General features: G+C 41.7%; 1 protein-coding gene across 2 annotated transcripts in view; it reads right to left on the reverse strand.

The window, feature by feature from the left end:
* Positions 1-4,894: 4,894 nt before the first annotated feature.
* Positions 4,895-20,715, reverse strand: part of ccbe1 (collagen and calcium binding EGF domains 1) — a 33,618-nt gene continuing 17,797 nt past the window's right edge. The window contains exons 3-11 of one of the 2 annotated variants that reach the window (XM_062413534.1): positions 16,583-16,635; positions 16,256-16,390; positions 15,837-15,974; positions 14,401-14,507; positions 12,972-13,077; positions 12,217-12,356; positions 10,571-10,606; positions 7,413-7,448; positions 4,895-6,927 (exon numbers count right to left, since the gene is read on the reverse strand). In XM_062413534.1, the coding sequence (XP_062269518.1) occupies positions 6,727-6,927; positions 7,413-7,448; positions 10,571-10,606; positions 12,217-12,356; positions 12,972-13,077; positions 14,401-14,507; positions 15,837-15,974; positions 16,256-16,390; positions 16,583-16,635 (952 nt within the window). In that variant the 3' untranslated portion in view covers positions 4,895-6,726. Of the gene's footprint in view, positions 6,928-7,412; positions 7,449-10,570; positions 10,607-12,216; positions 12,357-12,971; positions 13,078-14,400; positions 14,511-15,836; positions 15,975-16,255; positions 16,391-16,582; positions 16,636-20,715 lie in introns of both variants that reach the window. The other variant, XM_062413533.1, reaches the window with a different exon arrangement.

Genomic DNA, 20,715 nt, shown 5'->3' on the forward strand with positions numbered 1-20,715 from the left:
ACTGGTTCAGGAACCAACGTCAGGACAACAACAGGCTATTGTGGTGACACTAATCTGGGGATTTTGACCACTCTGGCAAATGATCAGCAAATGGCAAGGACTGAGCTGCATGGTGTTTACCCCAGTCAGGTGTTATGCCTCATTTCATGAGCGTTTCCTTTATATGAGATACATGGACGTGGCTGGTCTGCTCCTTTTTTTTGATCAGAGGTATACTAGAAGGGCACTTGGAGGGTGCATACCTCCATCGAGGCTAATTGGCCACCTACGTATTATTACTGATTGCGTTGAACACATGCCTGTGTTCTTTAAAAAGAGCTTTGCAACATTTCTTCAGAAATTAATAAAGACTTTGAGAAACGCGATGTTAAAGAAAGTGAAAATAGAATTTCCCTGATCCACTCCCTTTATTGAATCTGCTCCAAAAGTAGAGGGATTCTTCCCTGGCCCATATCACAGCCTTCCAGCATATTTCAATACAATTGGTTCCGTAGTTTTTGCATAGTCTGGCTAATACACAGACAAACTAAATAAAAAAACAATGAAAACACAGCTTCCATGGCGTACAGTAAAAATCAGCTCAAAGACAAAATCAAAAAAGGCTGATTACTTTTTCTTTTCTCTGTCAACGTTGAGTTTTGAGAGACACAATAATGGAACACATGGTGAGGAATGAGGAATCATTGCTTTTTGTAAGATTAGTTCCAAATAGTGATCTGAACAGGGAAATTTAGGGAGAAGATCACACCTTATTAGTTAGTTCACTAACAACCCTTGCTACTGGAGACAATATAAAGTATTTATATGGCACATCTACAACCACTTGGTTGACCAAAGTGCTTTACAGGTCTAATGGTACAACAAAAGGACAGTAAAATGTACATCATGTGCAAGTAATACAAATAAAACACAATTATTAATGTAAAATAATAAAATATAATTAGATATACAATAAGATCAATTACACATTAAAGAATGACTGAGAATTATAGGACACCTCGACAATATCATAAAGCACGAGATTCTAAGTGAAGTACATGAAATTAGAACTGAGATGCTAACTTTCGTGTAGCATCTGAAACGCGATGAACTCCAACAGGTTTCCAGTGGATTTAGGAAGCAGAGAAATTAGAGGCCTCCGCGCTTTGTCCGAGGAAGTCCCCCATTAGAAAGTTAAACCGCGCTCTTTGTTGGGAAACAGGGGATTTAAATGACAATGGCGATGCTAATGGGCCCATTTAGTGGCGGACAATGGGGGATCCTGTAGGATGTTAATGGGTCACTGAGACTGTGAATAGTTTATCACGAGTCAGCACAAATATTTGGCCAGTGAATTACACAACGCTGTAATCTTGGAGTTGATGGCGAGTGGATTGGCGTTTTTGCGGCGATACTGTTATAACTGGAGCGTTAAATAATGACGTCTCAACTCAAATTGAAATAATACTCTAGCCTTCTTCTTAGATGTATCCAGTCTGCATATATCTATCGATGTAGTTTAATTAGCTCTTTTACTTATTTCCTGGTTTTCACTAATGGACCTCGTATCTTAATGTTTTCTTTGTATGGTTTTGGGCAGGTTTTACGTCGTCTTTTGGTTTTAGAGCCTCTGAATTGGCCTAATCGGACAAAACAAATAACATTTGTGCGATGTATGGGGCTCCACAGGGCATTCGAAGATGTTTGTATTACCCCTGTGTCACATTAGGGGGAAAGGGAGAGTGGCCGGTCACCTCCTGGTGTGACGCGTCGGCTTAGTTAATGAAGCCTGTTGCTTCGCGGTGTTAGGAGGCACAAAGCAAACCATTATCACATGAACGCAGATGTCTGCTGGGATGACGGCATGCTCGGGAAACGTCCCGTGGTCCAACCTGCTGTGCTCTTGAGTTTGCCACCAGGAAACAAATCTCGAACTGATCCAGGAAGACAGGAGTAAATTAGTGAGTAATGGTAAATGGTGTTGATGTCCACTCAAATTGCTTTATGGTACAAACTTGCTATCCACCTATTCACACACACATTCCTGCAGTGCATCTCTGTGCATCACTTACTCTATGGATGGACACCCAACCAGAGACAAGCCTCATTTATTATAACCAAGACCAGATTTTTACTCTGATTATTAATATTTTGCATCAATCACCTAAAAAGAAATGCTTTCATATAACCTGCTGCTGTATTGTTTGTTGGACACGTCACCCTCCACAATGCAGAGGGACCAGGACCTTTGCTTCTGATTGCCTCAACACGGTCCAGTGTGGTCCAGGCAAGAGAGGCCACTTATTGTCCACTGAGGACTGTGCCACATTCATTTGAGGAGCAGCCCTTTTTCTCATTATTAACAGACACACTAAACTGTGGAGCCCAAACAATACGGCGCAGATCCCTTTATGCGCACAAGTAAGTGCTCAACGTTTCGGGGGGCGGCCGCATGTGTGCCCTCCACCGCTCCCTCGCCTTTTCAGATACCTGCACATGAGTGAAAGATGGCGAGGACACAAAGGATATCCTCAACTTTCCTTTTTCTCCCATTCTGTGAAACGGGCCTGCACTAAATCTTTTATTTGTGCAAAGCCTCTCATTAACTCCACTCATGCCGCCTCCCTCGGTTTGCCATCGCTTAAGTACTGGGTGTTGTAAAAAAAGCTACCAATTAGTCCCTCATCAGCTCCAATTAGAGGAGACAAAGCCTGTGTAAAGATAACTCGATGAGAGGGAGAGGTGGAGGGGTTAGGGCCGTCTACGTGTGCTCCTGTGTGTGTGTGTGTGTGTGTGTGTGTGTGTGTGTTTGTGTTTGTGTACATGTGTGGAGTCCCCCCCGACACAACAGAGTTTGCAACCATTGAAGAACTTGTGGCCATTCAGTCTGACCCACTGCAGCACAGGTCCATTCATCCCCCCACTCCCACCCCCCGGCTCCTCGGTGGACCCCTTTTCTCAGGGCCAAGTGTTGTTGTGCTGGGAAGACAGGCCCCCCAGGAGTCCCAGAAAGAGAGCCATTCAATCCTCTTTACCTGTTTGCAGCGTATAAAGCACTCAGGGCCGGGCCGATCTCTCATTATTGTCTCCTTCACTCTCAGGACTTCCTTAAACTTAAGAGCGAGCCCCTTTTAGAGGGGGAAATAGGGGATGCATGTTAAGGGGGTGCCTTTCGCCTCATTAGAATTGAATTTGCACTGTCTTGTAATTACGTTGGAGGGCAACAATGTATTTTCTTTCTCCATCATAATCTTCACTGAATGGGGGATTTTTGGGGCAGTTAATTTGCTGCCCACACTAATGTATTAATTAATGAATTGGGTAACACTAATTTTCTCTATGCTGCCCCTCTCTGTTTGTTTCCATCTGCGTCCAACAGTTCTGGGCAGTCACTACTAATAAAATTACCTCATTAAGGCCTTTTATCGCCGCACAGTAACTCACTCATTCATTTGCTATGTAACATTTTCTTTGGGAGGGGGCTGGGTGACAGCTCCCATTCAGCATCGCGTCCCTTTGTGGGTATAGTTCTAAATAATGAGGGGGACGAGCAGGGAGATATAATTAGGAACAAGGGGCCACTTCAGGAAATATTTGAAATCTTTAAAGGCTTGTATGATGGTGATTAATTACTTCCAGAGAGGATTTTGGGGAGAAATTTATGAAGTTTTTTTTGTACACGTCCCCTCTATCAGGACCTTGTTGTGAAGATGTGCGCAGGAGTTTTAATATCGGCCGCTCTTTAATCAAAAGCAAATAATGACATCGGCTCTTCTCTTCTGAAACGGACAACATGTCAACAGTGATGTTGCGTTTGATGTAGGAGGCTTTGGAAAGTTTTAAAGGATCCCTCTCCATGTGATATTTTATACATAATATAAAATGAGGGTTGGCATGATGATAATATTGATAGTTAATCAGATTACATGGTTATTTTCACATTAGTTCACAGGAAAGACTGTTTGTTGCATTTGACTGTTAGTTATTGTATATGTAATAATACACACAATTTGTTTTGATAATTTAACCGACAGAGACAGGACACTCTTGATGTTAATAAATAATAATGATCTGCTATCGCTAAGTCAGGACATAAAAGAGGAAAAGTGAAGCTGAGGGAAAATGTCCACAAAGCTTTATTCATGATTGTGTTTTGATCGTCTTCATCTGCTCCTCTTTGAACTGCAAAAGTTTAATGAGTTCACCAACACTGTTCGCTGTGCATCATTCAAAGGCCTGTAAACTTTGATCAGCACACACTGTAATGTGACTGAGAAATGACTGCCACCTAGTGGACAAAGGGGCGGCACTGGATGATGTCCGCCCTGTAATAGTTTCCCCCAAAAATGAAGAATGACAGTTTGGAGAAGAAACCAGAGACAGTGTGTAATGATCTCTTTTTAAACGTGAAGGGGCCACGACTCTGTCACATCTGGCAGCTGGACTCCATTGGATTGTTCAAATCTCAGATCAGTCAACATGACATCTCTCCCTCACTTATTAGATTGAATCATTGGTTTTATTTTACCATTTTGTTTTATTTCAATTATTCATGTTATCTATAATACATCCTAAAGTACCTTGCTAGTCTAATGCTGTGAAATCAATTATTATTAATATTATTGTTGTTATTTAAGTGAACTTTTGGTAGTGTTTATCTAATTCAATTTATTGTTGAGGGGTGTTTTCTGCAGGGCAATGGTTTTATTTCTAGTTGCTGATAACGATCGTAGTTCAAGATTTACTGGAACTGAATCTCTACAAACATTGTTAACTGCACGTGACAAATATGCAATAAAAAGTTGATGAAAAAGAGAAACCAGAGCTGGTTAGGTTAACCTTGACCCACACTGACAATAATGGATGAAAAACTATTATCGAGGCTCGAGAAAGAATATGAGAAAATAAAAAATGCACATATTGACATTTTATTGGTTTAATTGTCAAATAACACAGAAACAAGTAAAAAAAAAAATGTCATGGAGACATATCCGCCTATTATCATTTGTCACATTATTAGATTATTATTACATGTGTAAGACCAGAAAAATAAGAAATCAGTCATGTAAAGTTCTCCTTCTCTCTAAACAGATGTGCTTAGTTTTTTTATTCTCCTGTGGTTGATGAAGTATTTGGAGGGAAGTTACAACATGTTTGGATCAGCGCGGATAAACGACACTGAAGGATTCTTGAACAGGTCTGTTTTGAGTTTTATTGCGTGCTCTTGTTTTTGCTGAAAATAAAGTGACATCATCTTGTCCCCCCCCCCCCCCCCCTCAGATCGTGTCTGCAGCTTCTCCTCTTCCAAATGAAGACAGAGTGAGATAAATATGAGTTATGAGCAGCAAAAAGAACAAAACTACAAAGTTCATGACTTCAGGAAAGGCTGTACCACTATATCAAAAACGCAGCTAGAAACCTAACACCAAGACCTCGTTCTCACTTCGGAGGCCCAGCTGCCTCTTCCAGAAAAACTGAAGGAGAACATATAATATCAGACTTCAAAGCTGTCAGTATTTTATTGAGGCTGGTAATAAGCAGTATACAAACATGTAATAAACTGTTTGTAGGAAACTATGTGACAGTTTTAAACAAGACATATTTTGTTTATTTAATCTGATTTATTTTATGTATTTATCAACAATTCCAACCTCTTGACTACAACTGCAACAGATAGTTAATCTGAATATGGCAAAATACCATAATAAGAAATATATTTAATTTATTTCTCAGTGCTGTGACACTGTAGAAAACCTGATGACATGAAGTTAACCAGACTATCACAAATGTCAGTGAATTAGATTGTTGGCTTTGAGTAGGTCGCCCTCTAGTGGTGTATAGAGGGAAATGGTGTTAGAAAGTCATCTCATCCATGAAGCCACTAATGTAAACTGAGTTGAGTTCAGATGTGCATTCGATTTCACAGTTAGTGGGGAGCAACAACGACACAATGACAACTTTGGATTGACAGTTTCCTGCAGCACCTGAGTTAAAGTCTTACTGGTTTTACACAACGTCAATAAACAAGTAAACTATAACCTAATATAACTGTAAGCTGGGAAACTGGCATAACACCACTGTTCTTTATAGACTAACTATCCATAGCCACAAAGTCAAATCTCTGATCAGGTGAATTAAGTGAACATTGCAAAGTTGTTACTCTCTATTGACTTGTGCGTATTTGGTTTGATGAAAATGCAGTTATACAAACCGCCCTTAGTTTTTCCAGAGATAATCTGAGGTCTAGAGAAGATGCACGAGGACAAGCTGTTGTTAAGCAGCACAGCCCTTAGTTTTCTTTTCCATCTCTTTTTACTCGTACCTCACAGATGAGGACAGAAGGCTGTGGAGTCCAATGTCCCTGCTGCTTGAATCTCTTTGCCAAATGCCTTCAAACGGACCAGAGCACAAGATGTGTCACAAAGCAATGAGGAGCAAACAGCTTCCACGAGAGACTTGTTTAATGTGCTGTGAAGGAACAATATGTTTCTGAAAACATCCAATTAAAAAATACATGCATCTGCACAGTCTGCTCATTTTGTTATAAAATTACATATACTCTTGTATAGCATACAAAAATAAACATCTGTGATGAAAAGACATATATAGTTTATACAGTTAAATAAAAAAATAACAAAATCAAACCACTTTCAGTATTGACATCCGGCATACAGTCTTTCAATCGACCCTCTTTAAATATTTCAGTCACAGTCAGTCCCGTCTGGTTTCCTCCTCTTCTCCACCTGTTCAAAATGGAGCTTCTTTGTCGCCGTCCCCTGATCCCGTGTCCAGACTGTCCGTGTTGACCCTCCAGCTGTCGGGGGCCGTGGAGAAGTCGTCCACCGGCGAGGGCAACCGCTGACCGTACACCTTGCTCTGCAGTTCCGCGATGTCGTTGCGGATGTCAGCCATGAGCACGAGCAGGAAATTAAAGGAGCCTGGAGGACCCTGGTAGAAAAATGTGCCGAATATGAATCATGAGACAAACTTTATTTAAATATTAAATGGAGAAATAAAGCTAATGTAAAGGCTTGTTTATGCTGCATTTATGTACCAAAACAGATAAATCCAATTCAAAACGACACATGAGTCCTTTACGTTGGCATGGTTGTTAGGCAATGCATCCACTAGAGGGGTTGCAGAGACTAGCGCTACTGACAAACATGTCAGCACGGAGGAGGTTGTGATAATGTACCACTAAAGAAAGAGATTGTCCCTGTGCTCGGGTGAAGTAACATCATATCCTGTGTGTCTTTCCAGTGCGTGAAGTCTAAAAAAATTGTTGGTACTGAACATCTCCTGATATGTTAGCATTAGCACCATCAGTTATTATCTAAGACAACAATTACTCTAAAATCTGTTCTGTAGATTAAGTTTAGTTCTGAGTATTAGTAACAAGTTACAACAGTGGGGCTTCATTATCAAAGTCTTACTGGTGGTCCGACGGGCCCAGGAGCGCCTCTATCCCCCTGAGGAAACAAAACAAATATTCAGTCCAGATGAATTACAGTGGGAAAAAACATGAGAGAGCTTTCTAGATAAGGAGCCGGATATACGGGGTGTCAGGGAACTTGGATTAATACATGCTTTTCAAATATTGTCACACACAGTATTCAAGATACTTAGAAAATGTATTAGTCACAATTTCCCTGACACAGAAAGTCAAGATCAGGATGAGAGTGAGTACAAATGTCAAATTTTCAAGAAATACTGGGCCTTAGCTAGTTAAAATAATATTTTTTTTTTTTCTAACTGAGAATAAAACGAGAATAACATAATCAATACGATTGTTATGTCTGTGCCTCAAATATGGCACGGGTGCTGGTAGCTCAGCACAAAGACTGGACACAGGAGACAACAGCTAACCCGGCTGTTTCCAAAGCTTCACCTCACATCTCAAGTTCACTAATTGACTCTGTTGTATCTCGGTTATTTAATCCACGCATTGACCTGAAATGTGAAAACACGAGTTATGAGTTACTGTAAGTGCTGTGATGGTGTCAGTCCCTGTTCCCTGCAGAGAGAAATGGTCCTAGCTCTGCATCAAAAACCACAACCTTTCATTTCCAATACAGTTGATGCCATGTGCTCTTGAGCAGCAGTATTAGTGGGTGTATTTCGGAACTCTGGGGAGAGCCAGGCCTCAATGTTTGCCCTTGCATCCAGTCTTTACGCTGAGCTGAGCAAAGCTAATTCCATCCCTGCTGTAGCTTCCTTGAATGACGCTGGTATCAATCTTCATTTCCAACTTGTTCACTGTGAAAGCGAGTGCCTGCATTTACCAAAATGTCAAACGATTCCTTGCTGTGTCTCCTCAGTGGCCATCAAAGAGAAAAAGGGGCTCTTAGTGTAACATAATGTAATGGTAGCTTGACTGTGACATGATCACGGCGGCCTGTTGACCTCCGGTAGCATGTACACACGTTCACCAGGCTACCGAGGCTGTGGTGAGCCGGCATGGCTCAGGGTCACGGTGGGGCTGTGAGTGTTTTGGCAGATGGTTTGGATTTGTAACTCAGAGACACAGATAAGCATCACCCTCCATCTATCCACACAAACATACTGAAGGAATACAGAGGTGCTGTGTCAACAGATGCACCTAAATTGCACCGTACATGATCCACGAGCTGAGCAAACCCACAAGAACCTTATACTTATGTTCCTCAGCGAGACGTGGGTGACTGGTCATTCTTGATGACAAGTAACAACATCTCTTATCAAAATTACACTAAAGCCCCTTTTCCATTGGTCAAAAAAACCACTAGCTCCCACCAACATCTGGCTTTTGTCTGAAATGGGAATGGATACAAGAGGCAGTAACTACTGGGTCAAATGACTCTGCAGTAGACACAGGTTTTTATCGGCAGTGATGGAAACATGACACCTGGGTGAAAACGCTAATTTGGCGAGACAGCGAGGTGAAAGAGTGCGTTTTCACCCTTCAGCTTTTTTTGAGGGTTAGCCTGTGTTTTAAAAAAACAACCCTATACTTGCTAATATTGGTGTAAAAGAGGTATAATCCACTAGTAACGAGTAATGTTGTAATAAATCAGCCTCAACTTTATACACATCGCAAAATCTTATCCTCAAAGCACGTTGTCGTACAGCATCTAAACCAGATATTGATCAATTGGAGTTCTGACGTGTGATAGTGTGTCACAGATCAGGTAGCAGAGCATGCCTCCTCCATCTTAGTGGATGAGATGGGGATATTGCGTGTATCAGAGGGACCTTGTTGCGCCCGAACTCTTTATTTCTGGATAGGGGGAGGAAGTGGAGATGCATCATCCATCTTTAAAAACTGCTGTGGTCTGAACAGGTTCTGACATCCTGCAGGACAACAGAGCTTCAATTACTCAAGAGGTCTGTTTTGTGGCTAATCATTGGATGGCCACCGTTGTTATTTGTCTTTGATGATGTCCATATTATCTCCGTTGGTAAAAGCAGAGTTTCTCTTACATCTCCATTTGATGTTTGTCTATCAATGACACAAACATGGCAGCAAAAGATGCTGGCAAATCAGGTTTAGTGCCAACATTGTGAAAAATGCTGACACAAATCTCACTGTAACCGGGATGGGTTCTGCATTGTGCCTCCATAATATGAGGCTTAACCATCTGCTGGAGCCTCTTTCTTCAACACTTAGCCTCAGGCCTCCCAGGAGAGAAAAACATTCCAGTTACTTTTGAAATGTGGGTACTACCTCCCGGTGGCAAATCCAGAAGTACTTCTCGTGTAATCTGTGTGATATTTGAATTAATTGCAATAACCTTGAGGGATCCACAGTCGTCACTGTGGCCACCAGGTAGAAGCTGCTCAGTAACCACCATGGATAATACGTCCATGGTTGCCACTTAAAATACCAGCTGTTGGCCTCAGCCACTTGGGAATTGGGTCATTTCTGATTTAAGAGAGAAATCATGACCAACTGTGAAAACCTCACCTAACATAAATACTGACAGAACACATTATACCAGGATGTTTTTGTACAAGCCACATCATTTCAACCTACACGGCTTTTGCTCATGTTGTACCCACAATTATGCAAACTGCTGAAATCTCTTTAGTTTTCCTCTCTCAAAGCTGCTTGTAGCAACTTGTAGTACAGTGATCCAGCCGTCTGCAGGGACTAACTCTGCCTGTGCAACATCCAACTGAATCGGTTTGTCAGTATCCTGGAAGCTGCCGAGTGCTTTTCTGGAGAGGTCGAGAAACAATTGAGGCAAAACAAACTGGCGGTATGGAAGGTTAGCGGTTAGCACTGTCGCCTCACAGCAAGAAGGATCTCCGTCTGACTCCTGGTTCAGCCAGGGTCTCTCAGCACGATCTCTGGATACTCTGACTTCCTCACACAGGATGCAGATTGGAGTTATGTTAACAGTAGACTCAAAATGTTCAATATGTGTGATTGTCTCTGAACCAGTTCAGTGCTATAGATATCTGTCCTGAGTGATCTGATCACAACTGGTCAGCAGTACTTTCTTAATGCACCCAAACGATGCCTCAATGCCCCGCCCCCTGTAGCACTTACAGTGTATATAATGAATTGATGAATTTTTTTTTTATATAAACTGACAGGGTGCGACCTCACCTTTCGCCCATCCTTTCCTGGTGCTCCTGGAGGCCCCTGTAAGATAAAAAGAAAGGCATTTAATTTCTGTTCCAATCAGCTGTTTGTGTTAGTCTGATTCAGGACACTGTAAACTCCCAATGATGTAATTAAGCATGTGTTTGTCTGTTAGCCCGATGACGCATCTTGCACACAAACAAAAATGTGTCACCTCATTTTTGTTCTCAGAACACCAAGTTACTTTTAAATCAAATCGACCACTCAAGTGCTTTACAGGACAATTAATACAGTGCACCTATGGGCAGGACTTTCTATAGGGGGCAATTAGGCGTTCAATGTCTTGCCCAAGAAGAATTCGGCATGCAGATGAGGAAGACTGGGAACAAACGGACGACCTTCCGGTCAGAGGAAGACTGCTGAACCCCCTCAGTCACAGCCACCCCTTTAACACTCACACCTCCATTGCACTCCACCGGCAGAGATCAAGCGTGTGACGGCCCGCAGGCCATTTCTGAGAGACTTCAGCTCAGCGGTGGAGAACACTTTGATCTCCTCCCTGGGATAAAGATCATTGAAGAAACCTGACAACATTGTATCAGGAGCCGGGCCAATATTCAGATCAGCATCAAGCCTCTGTCCCACATTCACTGTCTCTTAAAAACCTTGACATTCACTCAAACACATGAGACCCGGCTGCAAAACAACATAACAGGGCTCAGAATCTAACCAGGGCTCTTGTGTGAAGACAGGACGACTCCCTCTTAGTCAGCGTGAGCACTGATTAAATATATTAACGGGTCATGAAAAAAGGTTGTGAATTATAACACATGTTCAAATGTCACAGGAAGAAAGCAATACACCATTTTTTATTTTTCTTTATGTAAAAACACTGTTCCTGACCTCTTGATTTTGGCCCCACGCAGCTTGTGATATGTATATTTGCAGGTGGTGATAGTCTGATTAATCGGTAACAAGATTGCATAAATACAAGCGTTTTAAAAGCTAAAAATATGACTCACTGGCCACCCCCGGCACATTCTTGATTCAGGTCCCACACTTCAACACGGACGGTTTACACTCGAAGGCAAAAAATCGCGGCGAGCCAAAGAAAACAACTAAAGCTGTAAATGGATTCAGTCCTCTCTGTTGTTTTTGCCGTTACCATGTGTCATCCCTTTTTTTCACCTTCCAAAAATTAGGGATATCTCTGAGAGCGGGTGCGTGTGTGTGTTTTTTAAATGTGTGAAAAGAAACATGAGATATTTGGTTGCTTCATACAGATAAATCAATCACAGCTCTCCTGGGCCCTGTCTCACGACGCAGGATTACTAAATTATCTGAACTGCTTTGGCAAGAAAAACCCACAACGCCATAAAAACTGTGACTACACTCAATGGAGCTTTTCCCGGTTTTACTGCATTCCAGATTAGATTCAATTCCAGATTAATTCAATTATTCTGCCCCACGTCACGGAACAGAGGTGTGAATCGGAAACAACAGCAAATTAAGGCAAAGACGTGCGTAAGAGTGTTGTTTACTGTATCCTAGAATGACACAGAGCAGGTCACAGTCAGGACACACACAGAACCTTGTGCTGTTAAATATGAGATTACGCTGAGTAAAGCTAAATGTAAAAATAACTTTCAGGAAGAATTGTAAAAACTGACCACAGATCCTCGAGGGCCACGTTTGATGTGGTACAGGTCTGGTGTGGGTCCAATGGGCCCCATCAAGCCCCTCGGTCCAGGAGGGCCAGGGGGCCCCACTAGACCATTAAACCCTGGAAGGCCCTCTGGTCCTCGATCTCCTAAAACAAACCAGAGTGATATTAGTGGACCTCAGAGAAAACTTAAGTAATCACAGCAAAACAATTTATCCACAGTATAAGATTGCGTTTGATGCTTTTCAGCCAATTTCTGGCCTCACTATTCAGGAATCCAAAGCCAAAATATCCTGCATACTAACGCTGCCATCTTGGACAGTAGTGATCTGGCAATGGAACCAGAGTAACAAGGTCCCACTGATACACACTCAACGTTTCACCCCATTATCAAGTAATTTAAACCAATCATACTTGAAGAATTGTACTTGAACAAACATCAATGTGGTAGAAACTACCAAAAACAGTGCACATTGATATTTTAGTTTGGTCCAAGTTCCAAAAACTAACATGGAGGAGGCAGAATCTATGACCATGTAGACCATCTTTACACACAATCTGATACATAGCATTGAATTTGGCGATCTCTTTTCCCTCGAGCGCCACCATAAGGTGCACATTTCTGGTTCTAAATGAAGTGCCTGGACAACTGACGGATAAATTACGGCAACATTTTGCTACAGATATTCATGTTCCGCTTGTTACTTTGTGATCCATGAACTTGAGTCAGACATTGCTTTATCATTTTCAGCTGTGTTTCACCTGGGGGGCCAGGGAGACCTGGAGGCCCTGGTAGAAATGCGGAGGAAGTCATTTTCTCGCTGGTCATCTGCTCAGGGACGTCAGCACTGTTTGACAGCATGGCCATCTAAAGAAAGGATGCAGAACGAAAGGACTGAATGAACAGGTCAATGAGCAGGCATCTACAAATAACACCATAAACAACATATTAAATTGTCAACATTAATACATGTCATCGTGGGAATCCGGGGAATTTTTTTCCTTCTTTTGGAAGCAAACAATGTGTAACTGCATGTGGTCGGCATTCGTAACATGCTTTTGCGCTGTTGAACAGGACAGGGGAATTACACACCGAAGGGCCAATTCCAAGTAAAATGATGGTTTTAAAATATGTACCGTGGCAAAGATGAAAGCCAATCTTCCATCTGCAACCTGCTACAAGGTGGAACCCAGACAGATGGCGGGCCAGGCAACCCCTTTACATTATTCAGCATGACCATGGAGAACTCCTGCTTTGTATGTGAAGGGGCATCCTTGGGAAAAGCTATGTTTGATCTCTGTATAACTCCATGCAAATCTAGAAATCCCAGTGGGAGACACCCAAAAGACCTTACCTCTATGCAGCAGGGGCTGAATTTCAGACACAGTAAATATTTGAGCCGCAGTGTGACCCCACATTCAGACTAACCTTCTGGAGTGAATAAGAATATAATGAGAATATACAGTACTCAATAACTATTATGCTTCGTAGTTTCTTTCTTAATAATCTGACATTAGGAAAGAAAAAGAGGCGTATACAGCAGCGCATTGAGAGCACCTGGACCACACAACTGGAAGCAAACCATACATCATGTGCTACAGTCTGGAGGGGTTGAGGGCCACTGTTGACAGACTCGTGCTCTGATGGGTTCAGATGCCTCCAGAGGGAAATGTGTGATGATAAGACAATAAGGAATATGACCAATTATTTGTTATATGGTTATACCAGTGGGTTCATACGTGTCTATACAAACGTACACTTTAAAAACCGCCACGTGCTTTAAGAGGTAGTGCAGCCCTCTGTAAAGGTAGGTTATGTTGGTTTTTCCCGTTTCCCATTAATGTTCTCTTTTTATATTTATTTTCTGGTTGTTTTATGTCTTTTTAAAATGCAAAGAGCATAAAAAAAAAACATTCATCTAACCCCAATAAAGTTGAATCATTTTAGGTTTTTTAGCTGGCTGCTGTTGTTTGTCATATACTGAAACTATATTATTTAAATCAAGAATGTTGACGTAATCCTCACTGGAGTCTGTCTGCAGTCAACCATGGAAAACTAGGAAAAGCTGCAGGACTGCAGGTCGGATCCCTTTGATTTGAAGATAAAGGGTGACAGTTAAATTCATGGATTCAATATTTATTCTAAGGTAGACACGTGTGTAGATTTGTGTTATTATTTTGTGAGCTTCACCTTCTGCTTTAGCTGCAGGACCGACATCTTGATCTGGTGGAAATCATCACAGGTGGCTGAGCAAGTCCCAGCGTTCATCACGTTGTCAGACTTCTCAAAGAGATGCACTGCTGGGGAATCGAAGAAAAATAAAGGTTTGGTCACAAAAGTTGCCAGAATAATTTTTTTCTTTCATAAAATCTTTAGAAAAGGACACAAAATGTCCCCTTGTTTTCTAAATATATGAACAGACTCGACATGAGCTGAGCAGGTATACAAGACACGACAAGACAAGACAAGTCAAGATATGTAAAGATAAAATGAGATTTGATACGATACTATACAATAGGTCAATCTATTATTTGTCCTACAATAGGGATATTTGCTTTGCTGCAGCAGCAAAGAGGACAATCGGAAAATTTACATGTAATAAAATTTTTCATGTAATAGTTAGGCAAACATGTAACTTAAAAACAAGGAAAATATCATTTCTAAATTTGTGCAAATCTGCTTGAAAGAAACAAGACTCCCATACTCTCATTTCACCTTTACACTCTTTACACTGTAGAATCACGATGCAATAAATAATTCAGTCATTTTCAATAACCAAAAACATGAATATGTAACCGAGCCTCCGAGTGCTTCCCTGGTGACAGTTTGATGGCTTTTTGCAAACTCTTTTCCATTTAGGGAATGAGTGACTTATACAGTGCACGCTGACTCTGTAACATTTTCATTTTCCACCCACACTCACACCTCCGCTGTTTATTCACAGAGCACATCCAAGCATCAAGGTTGAAGTAACATACTTGCACAATCCTGTACAAACCAAAGAAAACAAGACAATAAGCACAAAGCCGCCCTAACTCTCCTGGATTTGTCTCTGGCCTGTGTAGAAAGGACTCTGCTTTGAGCATGCATGCATTTAATGGATGAGCGAACATGTCTGGACACTATTTTCCCCCACTGTGTTACAAAGCAGCACATAAAGCAGGAGCGTGACTATATGAGCCATCATTTCTCACTCCTGAAATGTTTTAGTAGGTAATGGAAGATAAACTCATGGGAGGAAGTAGCAAATCTGCAGCCTCTGTCTGCTTCACTGGGAACTGAATACGGAGTTAAAGGAAGAAAAAAAAAAAAGACGTTTTGACTTTTCGTCTGGACCATTTGTGATGTTTTCCTCAAATGCATCCAGCAAATCAGAAGAGACCGGGAGTCACGGGGGCAGCCGTATGTTTGGGAGACAGAGCTGTTCTGACAGGCACAAGGATGTGGGATGTGTAATGACTACCAGGTGTCTGTGTGTGCAGTACCCCATTCTCTCTCCACTGTACACACACACACACACACACGCACGCACACACACACACAAACCCGCGAGGAAATAACAATGTGTGGTCAGCTCGGCATCACAGTCAGATGTGCTTTGGAATAAAGAGAGAACGTCTCCTCACCTCTCTCCCCCTTGGTGCACATTTTCCCATCTTCTTCCAGGAAATAGCCGGTGTCACACTCACACCTGTAGCTCCCCAAAGAATTGATGCAGATCTGAGAGCACACCGTCGTGTTTTTGTCTGCACATTCGTCAAAGTCTGCAGTGACAGGCGGAGACAGAGGGGAGGCAGCAGGCAAATTACGGAGAGGCAAAATGTCAATCAAGAACCCTTTAAAATTCTAAAACCAATTTGCACATAAAGTAAAGCAAATACAGTAAATCTGAGATGTGCAAACGAGCCTTAAAGGAGACGGGTGCTCCTTTCTCCCTTTCTCTAGGGTGTCGTATAATTTTTTTTTATAGTAATAAATCAATTAATTAATCAAAAATGAATTTGTAAGAGAAATAATCTTGATGACTTGTTGCACAAGGTCTCACCCAGACAGTAGGGCTTCTGTCGTTTTCTGTGACGCTCCCGGTCATAGCGGTAGCCGGGGTAACAGGTGCAGACAACTCGACCGAAATGGTCGGTGCACTGTTGCTCACAGGGGGCGCCAGCGCACACGTCATAATCTGCAGTAAGAGATAAGTGATTTCTTCAGTGTGAACGCAAGAGAAAACAAGGGTGAGGCTGCTGTTCAACAGTATCTCTCTGATATTTTTTTATTTTTCATGCATGTCACAGGCCATTAAACCGCCCGTGACGTTAAGACAAATAGAAAGAGAAAATAATCACAAGACACACTTCCAAACAGTTTTTCCTACCTTCAGGAATGCACTGGCCCGACACAAACTTGAAGCCCTTGCAACATTTCTTTCTGTAAAAGATCAAATGGACATGCATGTGAGAGGAAAATCCCCAATACTTTAACATTAATATAATATCTATAAGATTTCTACATAATGTGAGGAATGATGGACGAACCGTGAATAAAGATCTGCATGATTTGTTGAGATCCAGTAATTCTGTTTGCTATTATGATTGCGTTAATGCAAAAAGCATCACTGAATGTGGCCAGACTTCAAACAGACACACACACACACGCACAAACACACACACAAACACTGCTGTCTATCCTGCTGTAGCATGTTGGTTCTTGTCTATTGACTTGACACTGAATTACAGTTACTGTAAAATCCCCCATCAGGTTCTGAATGAAGAGGCGTTTCCAATTTGTCTGGAATATTTCTCTTTTGAATCATTTACTGCTGACAGAATATTTGTACTCAACTGCACTCTTTTACTTCCCATTGTCTGTCATGTCTTTTTCTTTCCTGTTTACTCACACTCAGTGTAATCCATACATCTGCACTCAGATTGTATCTAATATGAAGCTTTGCATGTGGTGTGCAAGGGAGTGTGAAAAACAACAATGTGAGACAATGTGAAGCAATAAACCAACAAATCAGTTTCATGATCTCCTTAGACATCTGTTTTAAGTTTTATCAATAACATCTCGACGATGATGACGTACTGATGCAATAGTTTATCAGCACAATCTCTCACATCATCATGTGCTGTTATTCATCCCTCACTCACACCCAGCTCTGAGGAAAAGTGCTACCAGGTGTCACTTTCATACTTGAGGTGATGAAAAAATTCTGCACTATGAAGTCATTGCAATGCAAAAACAGTCGAGATCACTCACTGAACGGAGACCTATTCTGTAAAGCTTAAGAACTTTTATTCAGGAGCAGCTCTGGTCATTGGGGCCACAAAACTCCAATCAGTCCATATAGAAGTCCAATTGAACATACATCAATACAGAAACAACCAGAAAACATAGTCCTTTGGCCACTGGCTGTCGTCAGCGCTGTGTCAAAAAAAAGTGACTGATTCATTCTGACGGGGAAAACATCCCTGTTCTGAAACACCACCCATAATATGACAGTTGAGAAGATATGCATGGAAAGAGTTTTAATGAACGTTGTGGCAAAGTAAGAAAAGCAGAACCTGTTTTCTGAAGACAAACCACTGATTGATTTATGAGATCTCGACATTAAATGGTTCATTAGAGTCTGGGAACTGAATGAGAGTATAGCCTATGGTACAGTGTTACATTCTGAAACCAAGGATCACTTAGTTTCAGTCTCTCCATTCCCTATTTCCAAATTTATGTATGAGCGAAATGACCCATCTGCACTGTTTGCAGACATGACACCATTAAAGAAATATGATCATAATAGAGCAACATAATTCACTGACTCTGCATCGCTGCAATGCAATGGGCAATAAGGACACCCCCCCCCCTCAACTTGAGGCTCCCACCAAGGAATATTATCAACAATCTCACGGAATTTCATTCAACACTGCAGCTCCTGTAGTTATGGTAAAGGAGGAATAATCATCACTCGAGAGACCCTCTCTGATTTGAGAGCAAGGCAGGTACAGTGTGTGTGTGTGTGTGTGTGTGTATGTGTATGTGTGTGTGTGTGTGTGTGTGTGTATGTGTGTGTGTTAGGTAGAGCGAGGGTGGGACTTATGTGATTCTAGAAATGACGAGTGGGGGCTTTTGCACAACTAACAGAGGGACACTCTCACATGCAATAAATCACTTGGACCCTTTCATGTCAATCAGAAAAACTCAAATGCCGTGGTGGGATGTCACAAAGTACATTTACTAAGTTACAGACATAAGTGGATTTTGTATGTACGTATCTGTACTTGACGTAAGTACATTTATTTTGACGAGAGCAGCAAGAGCAAAGAGCAGCCATAATGAAGTAGGACAAAGTTGCATTATAGGAAAAAGGCTACCCTCGACAATTACTTTAATTTGAATCCTTTAGGCATATTTAAAAGCACAAACTAACCTACTCTTGCTTAAGTAGAACAGTGTCTCATGTTGCTGTAAACTCACTAACCACAGTGGTACAAGATGTTTTTTATGGGGCAAAAATACTGTACTATAAAATGAATCAGCGTGCGAAAACCTCTTTCAATATGTTAATCACTTTTCAGCGCACTGTGTGTTGTGGTGTTTGTGGGTGGGAGAGGCGACAGCTTGGACACCCTGAGAGAGTGGATCTGAGGATGGCTTCCTGTGTGACTCAATATTTCATTTCAAAATAACGTCTCCACGGGGACAGAAGGCAATTATGGCAAATAAACAGCTTAGCAAAATAACCAGAGTTAGTCGAACAATCGTGAGAAAACAAACATCCGTGTCCGTCTCCAGAAGATCATGAAAGAGGCAGAAGCGTCCCATGGAAACTGGATCCAAATCTGTGTCCTGAGTTCCTCTTTACTTTATTAAATTTTCGTTTCGGAAATACTAGTCAGCTCTCGATTCCATGTCTTTGTCATAAGGTTTTGATATTGATACCTTTCGGATTCAAGGACATTTTTCAATCCAACCATCCAGCCATCCACCATTTATACAGCTTATCCTTTTAAGGGTTTAGGGGGGAAGCTGGAGTCAATCCCAACTGTCGCCAGGCATTGACATTTTTTTAATATATCCATCGGCCAATATATCAGTGTAGGAAATGTATTCTTTTATTACGAATAGCTAAACGATCCAGTTGGAGGTTACAATACACCTTTATATCCTTGTAGATGAAATTACAGATTAAAACGATTGGTGTGGAAACTTGCTATGGTTTGAAATGTTGTTTTCCAAGGGCATGACATGGTAATATAGTTAAAGCTGCAATGATGCCAAACACACCTTTCTGAAATGGTAACTGTAATTAGTTGCTCGGGGTAAAATGCTAATCTTTTCCTACGGTCAGGGCCAAATGCCGTGTCGATGAGGTAGATAAACTCTATATAGCCTCTGCTCAGGCTCACGAATGTCAATCGAAAAGGATATGTATTTCCATATAGCTTTGCCTTGATTTAAACAACTGTCTCAATCAATATCTGGCTTAAATTCCCCACAAGATTTTTAACAGTCGACTTCAGCTCCTCTCACAGTGTTTGAACAGCAGAAACAGCTCAGATCCAGAACCAGTATCCACACTGGCACACATGGGGGCCGAAAAACAAAGAGCAAAGACACTCATTTCTATTCGTGGCTGTAACAGTACTTCCACAATAGATGAATAATTTTCTAACAATAATAATCAAATCACACAACAAACTCCATGCTGAGCAGGGGCCACAGAGACTCGTAACAACAGCGGAGAATGCAGTCGTCCTGTGTTGAGCTTGTTAGCTGCTCATGAACTTAATGCAAATCAGCACACAGATTCAAAACACATGTGGATTGCATTCATATTCATGAGCGAGAGAACAAGGCAGAAGGATATCCCCAAAGCCTCCATGACACTCTGCAAGAATATCAATGAGCGTGGTTTACATAGTCACGTACCCACACACACACACACACACACACATATTACCAGCTTGTAGGATGACATTTGACTTCACACACACTTCGTCGTGAACTTGTGCAGAATGGCGAGGACGTCACACACAAACAGTGTTTTGCCACCTGTGCCTTTTTCACCCTAAAGGTTATTTAATTTTGCCAGTGATCCATATCATTTTACACACACCCCCTCTGACAGAGAGACGTAGATTAGTCTGACCTCAGTTACCCGGGTTGAACCATAAGCACTCTAATTACCTTATAAACAGAGGACCCCTCCTCAAAACAACATGGTGGGCCAGTCTGGTCTGGCTCTGCCTCGTATAGAAACACTCTAATTCACACGGACACACAAGCTTAAGTGGAGGAGAATTATTCAGTGGATGCATAAAGGGGCTTGAGAATGACAGGGGGTTGTCTTCATCTCATTGTAGCATGCTTAGTGAAAACAATTAGAAAACTGACGGACTCACACACACACACACACACACACACACACACACACACACACACAGCTGTGAGACAACACACACAGCTCAGAGGAGGCTTATTTGTCTAGCATCGCTGCCAGTGATACAACAA

The sequence above is a fragment of the Platichthys flesus genome, chromosome 19, assembly GCF_949316205.1.
Source record: "Platichthys flesus chromosome 19, fPlaFle2.1, whole genome shotgun sequence".
NCBI classification, from domain to species: domain Eukaryota; kingdom Metazoa; phylum Chordata; class Actinopteri; order Pleuronectiformes; family Pleuronectidae; genus Platichthys; species Platichthys flesus.